At 46.5% G+C, this 12,705-nt stretch overlaps 1 protein-coding gene across 2 annotated transcripts in view; it reads left to right on the top strand.

Annotated features, from left to right (window-relative positions):
• The window catches only part of NUP98 (nucleoporin 98 and 96 precursor), a 603,720-nt gene that overhangs the window by 280,489 nt on the left and 310,526 nt on the right, over positions 1-12,705 (top strand). For both annotated transcript variants that reach the window (XM_069203729.1, XM_069203730.1), the window contains exon 16: positions 12,134-12,405. In XM_069203729.1, the coding sequence (XP_069059830.1) occupies positions 12,134-12,405 (272 nt within the window). The remainder of the gene's footprint in view (positions 1-12,133; positions 12,406-12,705) is intronic.

The raw sequence follows: 12,705 nt of genomic DNA on the forward strand, positions 1-12,705 counted from the left end.
GAGAGCCGCAAGTTCGATGCAGCCGAAAAGAGTCGCAGTACAGGCTGCAAACCAGTGGCGCATCGCTAACTCCCAAGCACTACTTGCGCGCTATGACAGAGCCCATTGGGATGAGATGCAACACCTCATTGAGCATCTACCCAAGGAACTACAAAAGAGGGCGAAGCAGGTGGTTGAGGAAGGACAGAACATATCTAATAATCAGATACGCTCCTCTATGGACGCAGCGGACACAGCTGCGAGAACAATTAACACATCTGTGACTATAAGAAGGCACGCATGGCTACGAACGTCTGGTTTTAAACCAGAGATACAGCAGGCAGTGCTCAATATGCCATTCAATGAAAAACAACTGTTCGGACCAGAGGTGGACACGGCAATTGAGAAACTGAAAAAAGACACGGACACTGCTAAAGCCATGGGCGCACTCTACTCCCCGCAGAGCAGAGGCACTTACAGCACCTTCCGCAAGACAACCTTTAGAGGGGGGTTTCGGGGTCAGGCCACACAAGCCAGCACCTCAGACAACACCGTCCAGCTACCAGGGACAGTACAGGGGAGGCTTTCGGGGCCAATACAGAGGACAATTCCCTAGGAATAGGGGAAAATTTCAAAGCCCCAAAACCCCTACAACCAAGCAGTGACTCACATGTCACTCATCCCCTCCTCACAACACCAGTGGGGGGAAGAATAGGTCAGTATTACCAAGCATGGGAGGAAATAACTACAGACACTTGGGTCTTAGCAATTATTCAACATGGTTATTGCATAGAATTTCTACAAATCCCTCCAAACATACCACCAAAAGCACAGAATTTATCAAAACAACATTCAGACCTTCTGGAAACAGAAGTTCAAGCATTATTGCAAAAGAACGCAATAGAACTAGTACCAGAAACACAAATAAACACAGGAGTTTATTCACTGTACTTCCTAATACCAAAAAAGGACAAAACACGGAGACCAATCCTAGACCTCAGAACACTAAACACCTACATCAAATCAGAACACTTTCACATGGTCACGCTACAAGAGGTGTTACCATTGCTAAAGCAACAGGACTACATGACAACCTTAGATCTCAAAGACGCGTATTTCCACATACCAATACATCAGTCGCACAGGAAATACCTCAGGTTTGTATTCAAAGGAATACATTACCAATTCAAAGTATTGCCGTTTGGTTTAACAACCGCGCCAAGAGTCTTTACAAAATGTCTAGCAGTAGTGGCTGCACACATCAGAAGGCAGCAAATACACGTATTCCTGTATCTAGACGACTGGCTAATCAAGACCGACTCACTGACAAGGTGCTCACACCACACAGATCAGGTCATACAAAACCTCTACAAACTCGGTTTCACCATCAACTATGCAAAATCACACATTCTGCCGTGCAAAGTACAACAATACCTAGGAGCCATATGTAAAGAAATGGCTCCCTGTTGCAGTTACCCCCCACTTTTTGCCTGATACTGATGCTGACTTGACTGAGAAGTGTGCTGGAACCCTGCTAACCAGGCCCCAGCACCAGTGTTCCTTCACCTAAAATGTACCTTTGTATCCACAATTGGCACACCCTGGCATTCAGATAAGTCCCTTGTAACTGGTACTTCTAGTACCAAGGGCCCTGATGCCAAGGAAGGTCTCTAAGGGCTGCAGCATGTCTTATGCCACCCTGGAGACCTCTCACTCAGCACAGACACACTGCTTACCAGCTTGTGTGTGCTAGTGAGGACAAAACGAGTAAGTCGACATGGCACTCCCCTCAGGGTGCCATGCCAGCCTCTCACTGCCTATGCAGTATAGGTAAGACACCCCTCTAGCAGGCCTTACAGCCCTAAGGCAGGGTGCACTATACCATAGGTGAGGGTACCAGTGCATGAGCATGGTACCCCTACAGTGTCTAAACAAAACCTTAGACATTGTAAGTGCAGGGTAGCCATAAGAGTATATGGTCTGGGAGTCTGTCAAACACGAACTCCACAGCACCATAATGGCTACACTGAAAACTGGGAAGTTTGGTATCAAACTTCTCAGCACAATAAATGCACACTGATGCCAGTGTACATTTTATTGTAAAATACACCCCAGAGGGCACCTTAGAGGTGCCCCCTGAAACTTAACCGACTATCTGTGTAGACTGACTAGTTTTAGCAGCCTGCCACAAACCGAGACATGTTGCTGGCCCCATGGGGAGAGTGCCTTTGTCACTCTGAGGCCAGTAACAAAGCCTGCACTGGGTGGAGATGCTAACACCTCTCCCAGGCAGGAATTGTCACACCTGGCGGTGAGCCTCAAAGGCTCACCTCCTTTGTGCCAACCCAGCAGGACACTCCAGCTAGTGGAGTTGCCCGCCCCCTCCGGCCCGGCCCCCACTTTTGGCGGCAAGGCCGGAGAAAATAATGAGAATAACAAGGAGGAGTCACTGGCCAGTCAGGACAGCCCCTAAGGTGTCCTGAGCTGAGGTGACTCTAACTTTTAGAAATCCTCCATCTTGCAGATGGAGGATTCCCCCAATAGGGTTAGGATTGTGACCCCCTCCCCTTGGGAGGAGGCACAAAGAGGGTGTACCCACCCTCAGGGCTAGTAGCCATTGGCTACTAACCCCCCAGACCTAAACACGCCCTTAAATTGAGTATTTAAGGGCTACCCTGAACCCTAGAAAATTAGATTCCTGCAACAAGAAGAAGGACTGCCCAGCTGAAAACCCCTGCAGCGGAAGACCAGAAGACGACAACTGCCTTGGCTCCAGAAACTCACCGGCCTGTCTCCTGCCTTCCAAAGATCCTGCTCCAGCGACGCCTTCCGAAGGGACCAGCGACCTCGACATCCTCTGAGGACTGCCCCTGCTTCGAAAAGACGAGAAACTCCCGAGGACAGCGGACCTGCTCCAAGAAAAGCTGCAACTTTGTTTCCAGCAGCTTTAAAGAACCCTGCAAGCTCCCCGCAAGAAGCGTGAGACTTGCAACACTGCACCCGGCGACTCCGACTCGGCTGGTGGAGATCCGACACCTCAGGAGGGACCCCAGGACTACTCTGATACTGTGAGTACCAAAACCTGTCCCCCCTGAGCCCCCACAGCGCCGCCTGCAGAGGGAATCCCGAGGCTTCCCCTGACCGCGACTCTTCGAACCTAAAGTCCCGACGCCTGGGAGAGACCCTGCACCCGCAGCCCCCAGGACCTGAAGGACCGGACTTTCACTGGAGAAGTGACCCCCAGGAGTCCCTCTCCCTTGCCCAAGTGGAGGTTTCGCCGAGGAATCCCCCCCTTGCCTGCCTGCAGCGCTGAAGAGATCCCGAGATCTCTCATAGACTAACATTGCGAACCCGACGCCTGTTCCTACACTGCACCCGGCCGCCCCCGCGCTGCTGAGGGTGAAATTTCTGTGTGGACTTGTGTCCCCCCCGGTGCCCTACAAAACCCCCCTGGTCTGCCCTCCGAAGACGCGGGTACTTACCTGCAAGCAGACCGGAACCGGGGCACCCCCTTCTCTCCATTCTAGCCTATGTGTTTTGGGCACCACTTTGAACTCTGCACCTGACCGGCCCTGAGCTGCTGGTGTGGTGACTTTGGGGTTGCTCTGAACCCCCAACGGTGGGCTACCTTGGACCAAGAACTAAGCCCTGTAAGTGTCTTACTTACCTGGTAAAACTAACCAAAACTTACCTCCCCCAGGAACTGTGAAAATTGCACTAAGTGTCCACTTTTAAAACAGCTATTTGTCAATAACTTGAAAAGTATACATGCAATTTTGATGATTTGAAGTTCCTAAAGTACTTACCTGCAATACCTTTCGAATGAGATATTACATGTAGAATTTGAACCTGTGGTTCTTAAAATAAACTAAGAAAAGATATTTTTCTATATAAAAACCTATTGGCTGGATTTGTCTCTGAGTGTGTGTACCTCATTTATTGTCTATGTGTGTGTACAACAAATGCTTAACACTACTCCTTGGATAAGCCTACTGCTCGACCACACTACCACAAAATAGAGCATTAGTATTATCTATTTTTACCACTATTTTACCTCTAAGGGGAACCCTTGGACTCTGTGCATGCTATTCCTTACTTTGAAATAGCACATACAGAGCCAACTTCCTACACCATAATAGACACAACAAAAGGATTAGCCACTCCAAGTCCACAGCGAATTCAAAATTTCAACAAGATCATACAACGCATGTACCCAACACAGAGAATACAAGCAAAAATGATATTACAACTCCTAGGCATGATATCCTCATGCATAGCCATTGTCCCGAACGCAAGACTGCACATGAGGCCCTTACAACAGTGCCTAGCATCACAATGGTCACAAGCACAGGGTCACCTTCTAGATCTGGTGTTGATAGACCGCCAAACATACCTCTCGCTTCTATGGTGGAACAGTATAAATTTAAACAAAGGGCGGCCTTTCCAAGACCCAGTTCCACAATACGTAATAACAACAGATGCTTCCATGACGGGGTGGGGAGCACACCTCGATCAACACAGCATACAAGGACAATGGGACGTACATCAAACAAAACTGCACATAAATCACCTGTAACTGCTAGCAGTTTTTCAAGCACTAAAAGTATTCCAACCAATCATAACTCACAAGTACATTCTTGTCAAAACAGACAACATGACAACAATGTATTATCTAAACAAACAGGGGGGGACACACTCACCGCAGCTGAGCTTTCTAGCATAAAAAATATGGCGCTGGGCAATTCACAACCACGTTCGCCTAATAGCACAGTTTATTCCAGGGATCCAGAATCAACTTGCAGACAATCTCTCTCGAGATCACCAACAGGTCCACGAATGGGAAATTCACCCCCAAATTCTAAACACTTACTTCAAACTTTGGGGAACACCTCAAATAGACTTATTTGCAACAAAGGAGAACGCAAAATGCCAAAACTTCGCATCCAGATACCCTCAAGGCAATGCCCCGTTGGATGAACTGGTCAGGGATATTTGCGTACGCTTTTCCCCCTCTCCCTCTCCCTCTCCTTCCATATCTAGTAAACAAATTGAGTCAAAACAAACTCAAACTCATACTGATAGCACCAACATGGGCAAGGCAACCTTGGTACACAACACTGCTAGACCTATCAGTAGTACCCCACGTCAAGTTGCCCAACAGGCCAGATCTGTTAACACAACACAAACAACAGATCAGGCATCCAAACCCAGCATCGCTGAATCTAGCAATCTGGTTCCTGAAATCCTAGAATTCGGACACTTAAACCTCACACAAGAATGTATGGAAGTCATAAGGCAAGCTAGAAGACCATCCACTAGACACTGCTATGCAAGCAAATGGAAAAGGTTTGTTTGCTACTGCCATCAGAATCAAATTCAACCATTACACGCATCTCCAAAGGATGTAGTGGGCTACTTACTACACTTACAAAAATCGAACCTGGCCTTCTCTTCCATTAAAATACACCTCGCAGCAATATCTGCATACCTGCAGATTACCCATTCAACTTCACTATTTAGGATACCTGTCATTAAAGCGTTTATGGAAGGCCTCAAAAGAATTATACCACCAAGGACACCACCCGTTCCTTCATGGAACCTCAAAATCGTCTTAACAAGACTCATGGGTCCACCCTTTGAACCTATGCATTCTTGCGAAATACAATTACTAACCTGGAAAGTTGCATTTCTCATCGCCATCACATCTCTAAGAAGAGTAAGTGAAATTGAGGCGTTTACAATACAAGAACCTTTTATCCAACTACACAAAAATAAGGTAGTCCTAAGGACTAATCCTAAATTTTTACCGAAGGTTATTTCACCATTCCACCTAAATCAAACGGTAGAACTACCAGTATTCTTCCAACAGCCAGATTCCGTAGCTGAGAGGGCACTACATACATTAGATGTCAAAAGAGCATTAATGTACTACATTGACAGAACAAAGAACATCAGAAAAACTAAACAGCTATTTATTGCATTCCAAAAACCTCATGCAGGAAACCCAATATCAAAACAAGGTATAGCCAGATGGATAGTTAAGTGCATCCAGATCTGCTACCTTAAAGCAAAACGACAGCTGCCCATTACACCAAGGGCACACTCAACCAGAAAGAAAGGTGCCACCATGGCCTTTCTAGGAAATATTCCAATGCATGAAATATGTAAGGCAGCCACATGGTCTACGCCTCACACGTTCACCAAGCACTACTGTGTAGACGTGCTATCCGCACAACAAGCCACAGTAGGTCAAGCCGTGTTAAGAACCTTTATTTCAAACTACTTCCACTCCTACAGGCTGAGCCACCGCTTTTGGGGAGATAACTGCTTACTAGTCTATGCACAACATGTGTATCTACAGCGACAGATGCCATCGAACTGAAAATGTCACTTACCCAGTGTACATCTGTTCGTGGCATCAGTCGCTGAAGATTCACATGTGCCCACCCGCCTCCCCGGGAGCCTGTAGCAGTTCGGAAGTTAGCTTAAGCTTTGTACATTTGTAAATATATTATTTAAACCTTAAATAGGTACATAGTCACTCCATTGCATGGGCACTATTACTACAACACAACTCCTACCTCACCCTCTGCGGGGAAAACAATCGAAGATGGAGTCGACGCCCATGCGCAATGGAGACAAAAGGAGGAGTCACTCGGTCCCGTGACTCGTAAGACTTCTTCGAAGAAAAACAACTTGTAACACTCCGACCCAACACCAGATGGCGGGCTATGCACAACATGTGAATCTTCAGCGACTGATGCCACGAACAGATGTACACTGGGTAAGTGACATTTTCATTCCATACAAAAACCTATTGGCCTGGAATTGTCTGAGTGTGTGTTCCTTGTTTATTGCTTGTGTGTGTACAACAACTGCTTAACACTACTCCTTTGATAAGCCTTCTGCTCGACCACACTACCACAAAATAGAGCATTAGTATTATCTTTTTGCCACTATCTTACCTCTAAGGGGAACCCTTGGACTCTGTGCATACTATTCCTTACTTTGAAATAGTGCATACAGAGCCAACCTACTACAAGTGCTAATTGGATACTTTTTCCGGGGAGTTGCTCTGGAGAATAAGTTTAACAAGCTTCCAAACATTCTTTTGGTGCCCAAAAACAAGAGCACTTTTTAATACCCCCATGACGTCAGGAGGCGGGGTGCAATTAAGGACACTCAGGGTGTCCGGCACAGGCTGACGGCAAAGTCCAGTTTCCACAGGCTAGCATTACCAGGGAATATACCTTTGTAGCTTTTGTATATTTATAGCTACAAAGACGGTGAGCCAGCAAATCCTTGGAGTCCACTTCATTGTCCTGGCTACTAGAAGAGAGCAGGTCCAGTTCTTCAGGCCTCCTTCAGGTCACAGTCAGATTCCAGGCCTCTTTTGATCTTCTGCAGGTCAGAAACGGTGATGGTGTATTGAGGTGCCATGTTTACGGTTAGCTCTAGCTAGTTGATTGGATGACTTCTGGGGCACTCTTTAATTAATGGGGTGAAAGTTGCCTTACTAGAAACAGGCCCAAAAGTGCCATGTACCAAGGCAGTGTGCAGACTTCTGAAGTCTTCACTTTCCATAAACCTGGACTTTGAGGGCTGGTGGTTCCTGTTGGAGTGTCACGGGGAAGTTTCCAGTGCCCTCACAGTTAACACTTAAATACAGTTTGAGACAGAAGACTAATAAAACAAAGCAGGGTACCTTAGTGACCAGACAGGCGGTCACCAAAATTCACCCCTGCCTCTTCAGGTCAACTTGCCAATCAAATCATCATATTGTGCACTTCCTGTGAGGAAGCGGACACCTCATGAACAGGTCATTCAGGCCAAGTACAGACTATCCAACTGTCGGAGGCTAGTGCTAATTCTCGCAGGAAACAGAATTTTCTAAAACCTTGCTTTCCTTTAATATTTAAATTCAGACTTCACCAATGAATTAGACTTTTGATCACTGTAGGAAGTTGGCTCTGTATGTGCTATTTCAAAGTAAGGAATAGCATGCACAGAGTCCAAGGGTTCCCCTTAGAGGTAAAATAGTGGTAAAAAATAGATAATACTAATGCTCTATTTTGTGGTAGTGTGGTCGAGCAGTAGGCTTATCCAAGGAGTAGTGTTAAGCATTTGTTGTACATACACATAGACAATAAATGAGGTACACACACTCAGAGACAAATCCAGCCAATAGGTTTTGTTATAGAAAAATATCTTTTCTTAGTTTATTTTAAGAACCACAGGTTCAAATTTAACATGTAATATCTTGTTTGAAAGGTATTGCAGGTAAGTACATTAGGAACTTTGAATCATTTCATTTGCATGTATACTTTTCAAGTTATTCACAAATAGCTATTTTAAAAGTGGACACAGTGCAATTTTCGCAGTTCCTGGGGGAGGTAAGTTTTTGTTAGTTTTACCAGGTAAGTAAGACACTTACAGGGTTTAGTTCTTGGTCCAAGGTAGCCCACCGTTGGGGGTTCAGAGCAACCCCAAAGTTACCACACCAGCAGCTCAGGGCCGGTCAGGTGCAGAGTTCAAAGTGGTGCCCAAAACGCATAGGCTAGAATGGAGAGAAGGGGGTGCCCCGGTTCCGGTCTGCTTGCAGGTAATTACCCGCGTCTTCGGAGGGCAGACCAGGGGGGTTTTGTAGGGCACCGGGGGGGGACACAAGTCCACACAGAAATTTCACCCTCAGCGGCGCGGGGGCGGCCGGGTGCAGTGTTAGAACAAGCGTCGGGTTCGCAATGTAAGTCAATGGGAGATCAAGGGATCTCTTCAGCGCTGCAGGCAGGCAAGGGGGGGCTTCCTCGGGGAAACCTCCACTTGGGCAAGGGAGAGGGACTCCTGGGGGTCACTTCTGCAGTGAAAGTCCGGTCCTTCAGGTCCTGGGGGCTGCGGGTGCAGGGTCTTTTCCAGGCGTCGGGACTTAGGTTTCAGAGAGTCGCGGTCAGGGGAAGCCTCGGGATTCCCTCTGCAGGCGGCGCTGTGGGGGCTCAGGGGGGACAGGTTTTGGTACTCAGTCGTAGAGTAGTCCGGGGGTCATCCCTGAGGTGTTGGTTCTCCACCAGCCGAGTCGGGGTCGCTGGGTGCAGTGTTGCAAGTCTCACGCTTCTTGCGGGGAGATTGCAGGGTTCTTTAAAGCTGCTTCTTTGGCTAAAGTTGCAGTCTTTTTGGAGCAGGTCCGCTGTCCTCGGGAGTTTCTTGTCGTCGTCGAAGCAGGGCAGTCCTCAGAGGATTCAGAGGTCGCTGGTCCCTTTGGAAGGCGTCGCTGGAGCAGAGTTCTTTGGAAGGCAGGAGACAGGCCGGTGAGTTTCTGGAGCCAAGGCAGTTGTTGTCTTCTGGTCTTCCTCTGCAGGGGTTTTCAGCTAGGCAGTCCTTCTTGTTGTTGCAGGAATCTAGTTTCTAGGTTCAGGGAGAGCCCTTAAATACTAAATTTAAGGGCGTGTTTAGGTCTGGGGGGTTAGTAGCCAATGGCTACTAGCCCTGAGGGTGAGTACACCCTCTTTGTGCCTCCTCCCAAGGGGAGGGGGTCACATCCCTAATCCTATTGGGGGAATCCTCCATCTGCAAGATGGAGGATTTCTAAAAGTTAGTCACCTCAGCTCAGGACACCTTAGGGGCTGTCCTGACTGGCCAGTGACTCCTCCTTGTTATTTTCTTTGTTCCCTCCAGCCTTGCCGCCAAAAGTGGGGGCTGTGGCCGGAGGGGGGCGGGCAACTCCACTAAGCTGGAGTGCCCTGCTGGGCTGTGACAAAGGGGTGAGCCTTTGAGGCTCACCGCCAGGTGTTACAGTTCCTGCCTGGGGGAGGTGTTAGCATCTCCACCCAGTGCAGGCTTTGTTACTGGCCTCAGAGTGACAAAGGCACTCTCCCCATGGGGCCAGCAACATGTCTCTAGTGTGGCAGGCTGCTGGAACTAGTCAGCCTACACAGATAGTCGGTTAAGTTTCAGGGGGCACCTCTAAGGTGCCCTCTGGGGTGTATTTTGCAATAAAATGTACACTGGCATCAGTGTGCATTTGTTGTGCTGAGAAGTTTGATACCAAACTTCTCAGTTTTCAGTGTAGCCATTATGGTGCTGTGGAGTTCGTGTGAAACAGACTCCCAGACCATATACTCTTATGGCTACCCTGCACTTACAATGTCTAAGGTTTTGCTTAGACACTGTAGGGGCACAGTGCTCATGCACTGGTACCCTCACCTATGGTATAGTGCACCCTGCCTTAGGGCTGTAAGGCCTGCTAGAGGGGTGTCTTACCTATACTGCATAGGCAGTGAGAGGCTGGCATGGCACCCTGAGGGGAGTGCCATGTCGACTTACTCATTTTGTTCTCACTAGCACACACAAGCTGATAAGCAGTGGGTCTGTGCTGAGTGAGGGGTCTCTAGGGTGGCATAATACATGCTGCAGCCCTTAGAGACCTTCCCTGGCATCAGGGCCCTTGGTACCAGAGGTACCAGTTACAAGGGACTTATCTGGATGCCACGGTATGCCAATTGTGGGATCAATGGTACATTTTAGGTGAAAGAACACTGGTGCTGGGGCCTGGTTAGCAGGGTCCCAGCACACTTCTCAGTCAAGTCAGCATCAGTATCAGGCAAAAAGTGGGGGGTAACTGCAACAGGGAGCCATTTCTTTACAATCACTATTATAAGTAGTGACTTAATTGTTTCTAGCTGGTCCCATTCCAGAGTGAGAAGTATTACTATTTTAACCTGTACTTACCTCTTCTGCTCTGAATAGGTAGGCCTGCCATACTGAAAATAACTTAGGGGTCTTGTCACTGTAGCAAAGTTATAACATTCACTTATACATGACCCACTTTTAAATACCATAAACCCTGACTTGTGGGCTTCAAGGCCGAGACTGAGGTGACTTGCTAATATTTAAAAGGGAGGTCTTTACCTATCAAAGGGTTAATTTGACAGGCCACACTGCGATTTTTAAGTGTCTGCAGTCAGGCTACATAGGATAGGACCATCACAATGTTTTCATTGCCACTGTAGAGGATGGCACAGTAGGTGCTGCAGTTCCCAAGTCACATTTAACTTTCCATGCCGTAGCCATATTTCCGCACAATATACTGTGGCCTCGTACGACAGTTAAATAGGACGGTCCGATTTTAAGCCAATTTCAACATGTTTTCTGGGTCAGAGCACTTACACTGGGCCTGGATAGCAGCGGATGTGTTGGAATTCAGGATTACCAGCAAGTGAGCCACAGAAAAAGTGAAAAACTGTGGTGTGACTAGCAAAACTTACTAGCCTTTTATCTGTAATTTAAATAGTCCCGAGTTGAAAAATGCTTATAGAATAAAGGTGTGTCTGGAAAGAGGCCCCTGTTGGTCTAGTTTCCTCAGCTCCATTATCTGCTGATAGCTTTAGTTTCAACACTCCTGCATCTTCGTCTGGCCTGGGTTGCTTATCCTAGTTACCCATCATTCTGTGTGCTAGTCCTCTGCTGATCCATGCTTACCCTTCCAGAGTGCCCCATTGGCTGTCATTCTTGCTTGTTGCTCTGCTGCCTCTTTGAACTGCATACATCAGAATCCCCTTCCATGCTGACTTGTGCGTCTTGCCTCTAGTTGTTTAATGAGCTTTATTCTTACTTATAAGTAAAATACTTTTTTGTTTTTTACTTTTGTTTGTATCAAATTCTCAATTAAATGACATTGTTAAAAAAAATTCTGTTTATACTGGCTTGTAATTTTGTAAATATTTGGGTCAAACTTTGTATACGTTTTGACTGTTGCAGACATCTAGCGTTTTTTTTTTAGTTGCTGCCATAACACTGTCAAAGTTCACTAGTTCTCAAACTAGCAGGACGTTTTAAAGTAAATTGATATTTTGCCCACTTAACTGTAAACAATAGAAGCACTGTTAATGGCGTGCCTCCATTCTGACGTAGATCTTCATACAACTCAGAATTCAAAGTAATCACTTCAGATGGTGCAAACACTGAAAGTGCTATATTACTCTACCTCTATTGAGGTGCTGACAATACTTATTTATCATTCTTTTATTACCTTATTTTGTATGGTTTTGTGGCAAATCTAAAATACCCCGGGTTGGAATTATTTGGGGTTCTTTATTCTTAACCAAGTCGAAATGCTGCTAATTATTTTGGAGCTTGTTAATAAGTTTTTTTTTTTCTTCAGGTCAGTGGAGAACCACATAAGTGATGGGCAGAAAGATGATGACGAAGACCATGAGATGAGCAGATTCTACACAAATCCAATCGCCAAGCCCATACCCCACTCTCTGGAGAACAAACATAACAGTGTGGATGACACCATTGTGGCCCTGAACATGCGCAATGCATTGCGCAATGGTCTGGAGGGCAGCAGTGAAGACAACTCATTCAATGATGAGTCTTTACAAGATGACCGAGAAGAGGAGCTCAATACTAGTCATCCGTCACATCCTGCAGGTAAATTTGGTATTACTACGATCCTAAGAGCGTTAGTGAAGCTTTAATTTGCTTTACAGGACGTCTGCATTAGAGATGGAGGTTATGGCCTTGTAACAATTGCATATTTAATTCTCACTAGAGCCATGAGACTTTACAAGGGTTAATTGTTTAGTTGTTTCTACCTTAAACCACACTTGAATGTTGTTGACAACTAAGCCCTAATAGGAACTCTTATTTACAGTACTGACATTTCATTTTATTGTATTGAAGTACTTTCAGCACAATGCTCTTGACAAGTACAGTGCATTATGCTAAGAT

The sequence above is a fragment of the Pleurodeles waltl genome, chromosome 8 (assembly GCF_031143425.1).
Source record: "Pleurodeles waltl isolate 20211129_DDA chromosome 8, aPleWal1.hap1.20221129, whole genome shotgun sequence".
In the NCBI taxonomy this organism is placed as follows: domain Eukaryota; kingdom Metazoa; phylum Chordata; class Amphibia; order Caudata; family Salamandridae; genus Pleurodeles; species Pleurodeles waltl.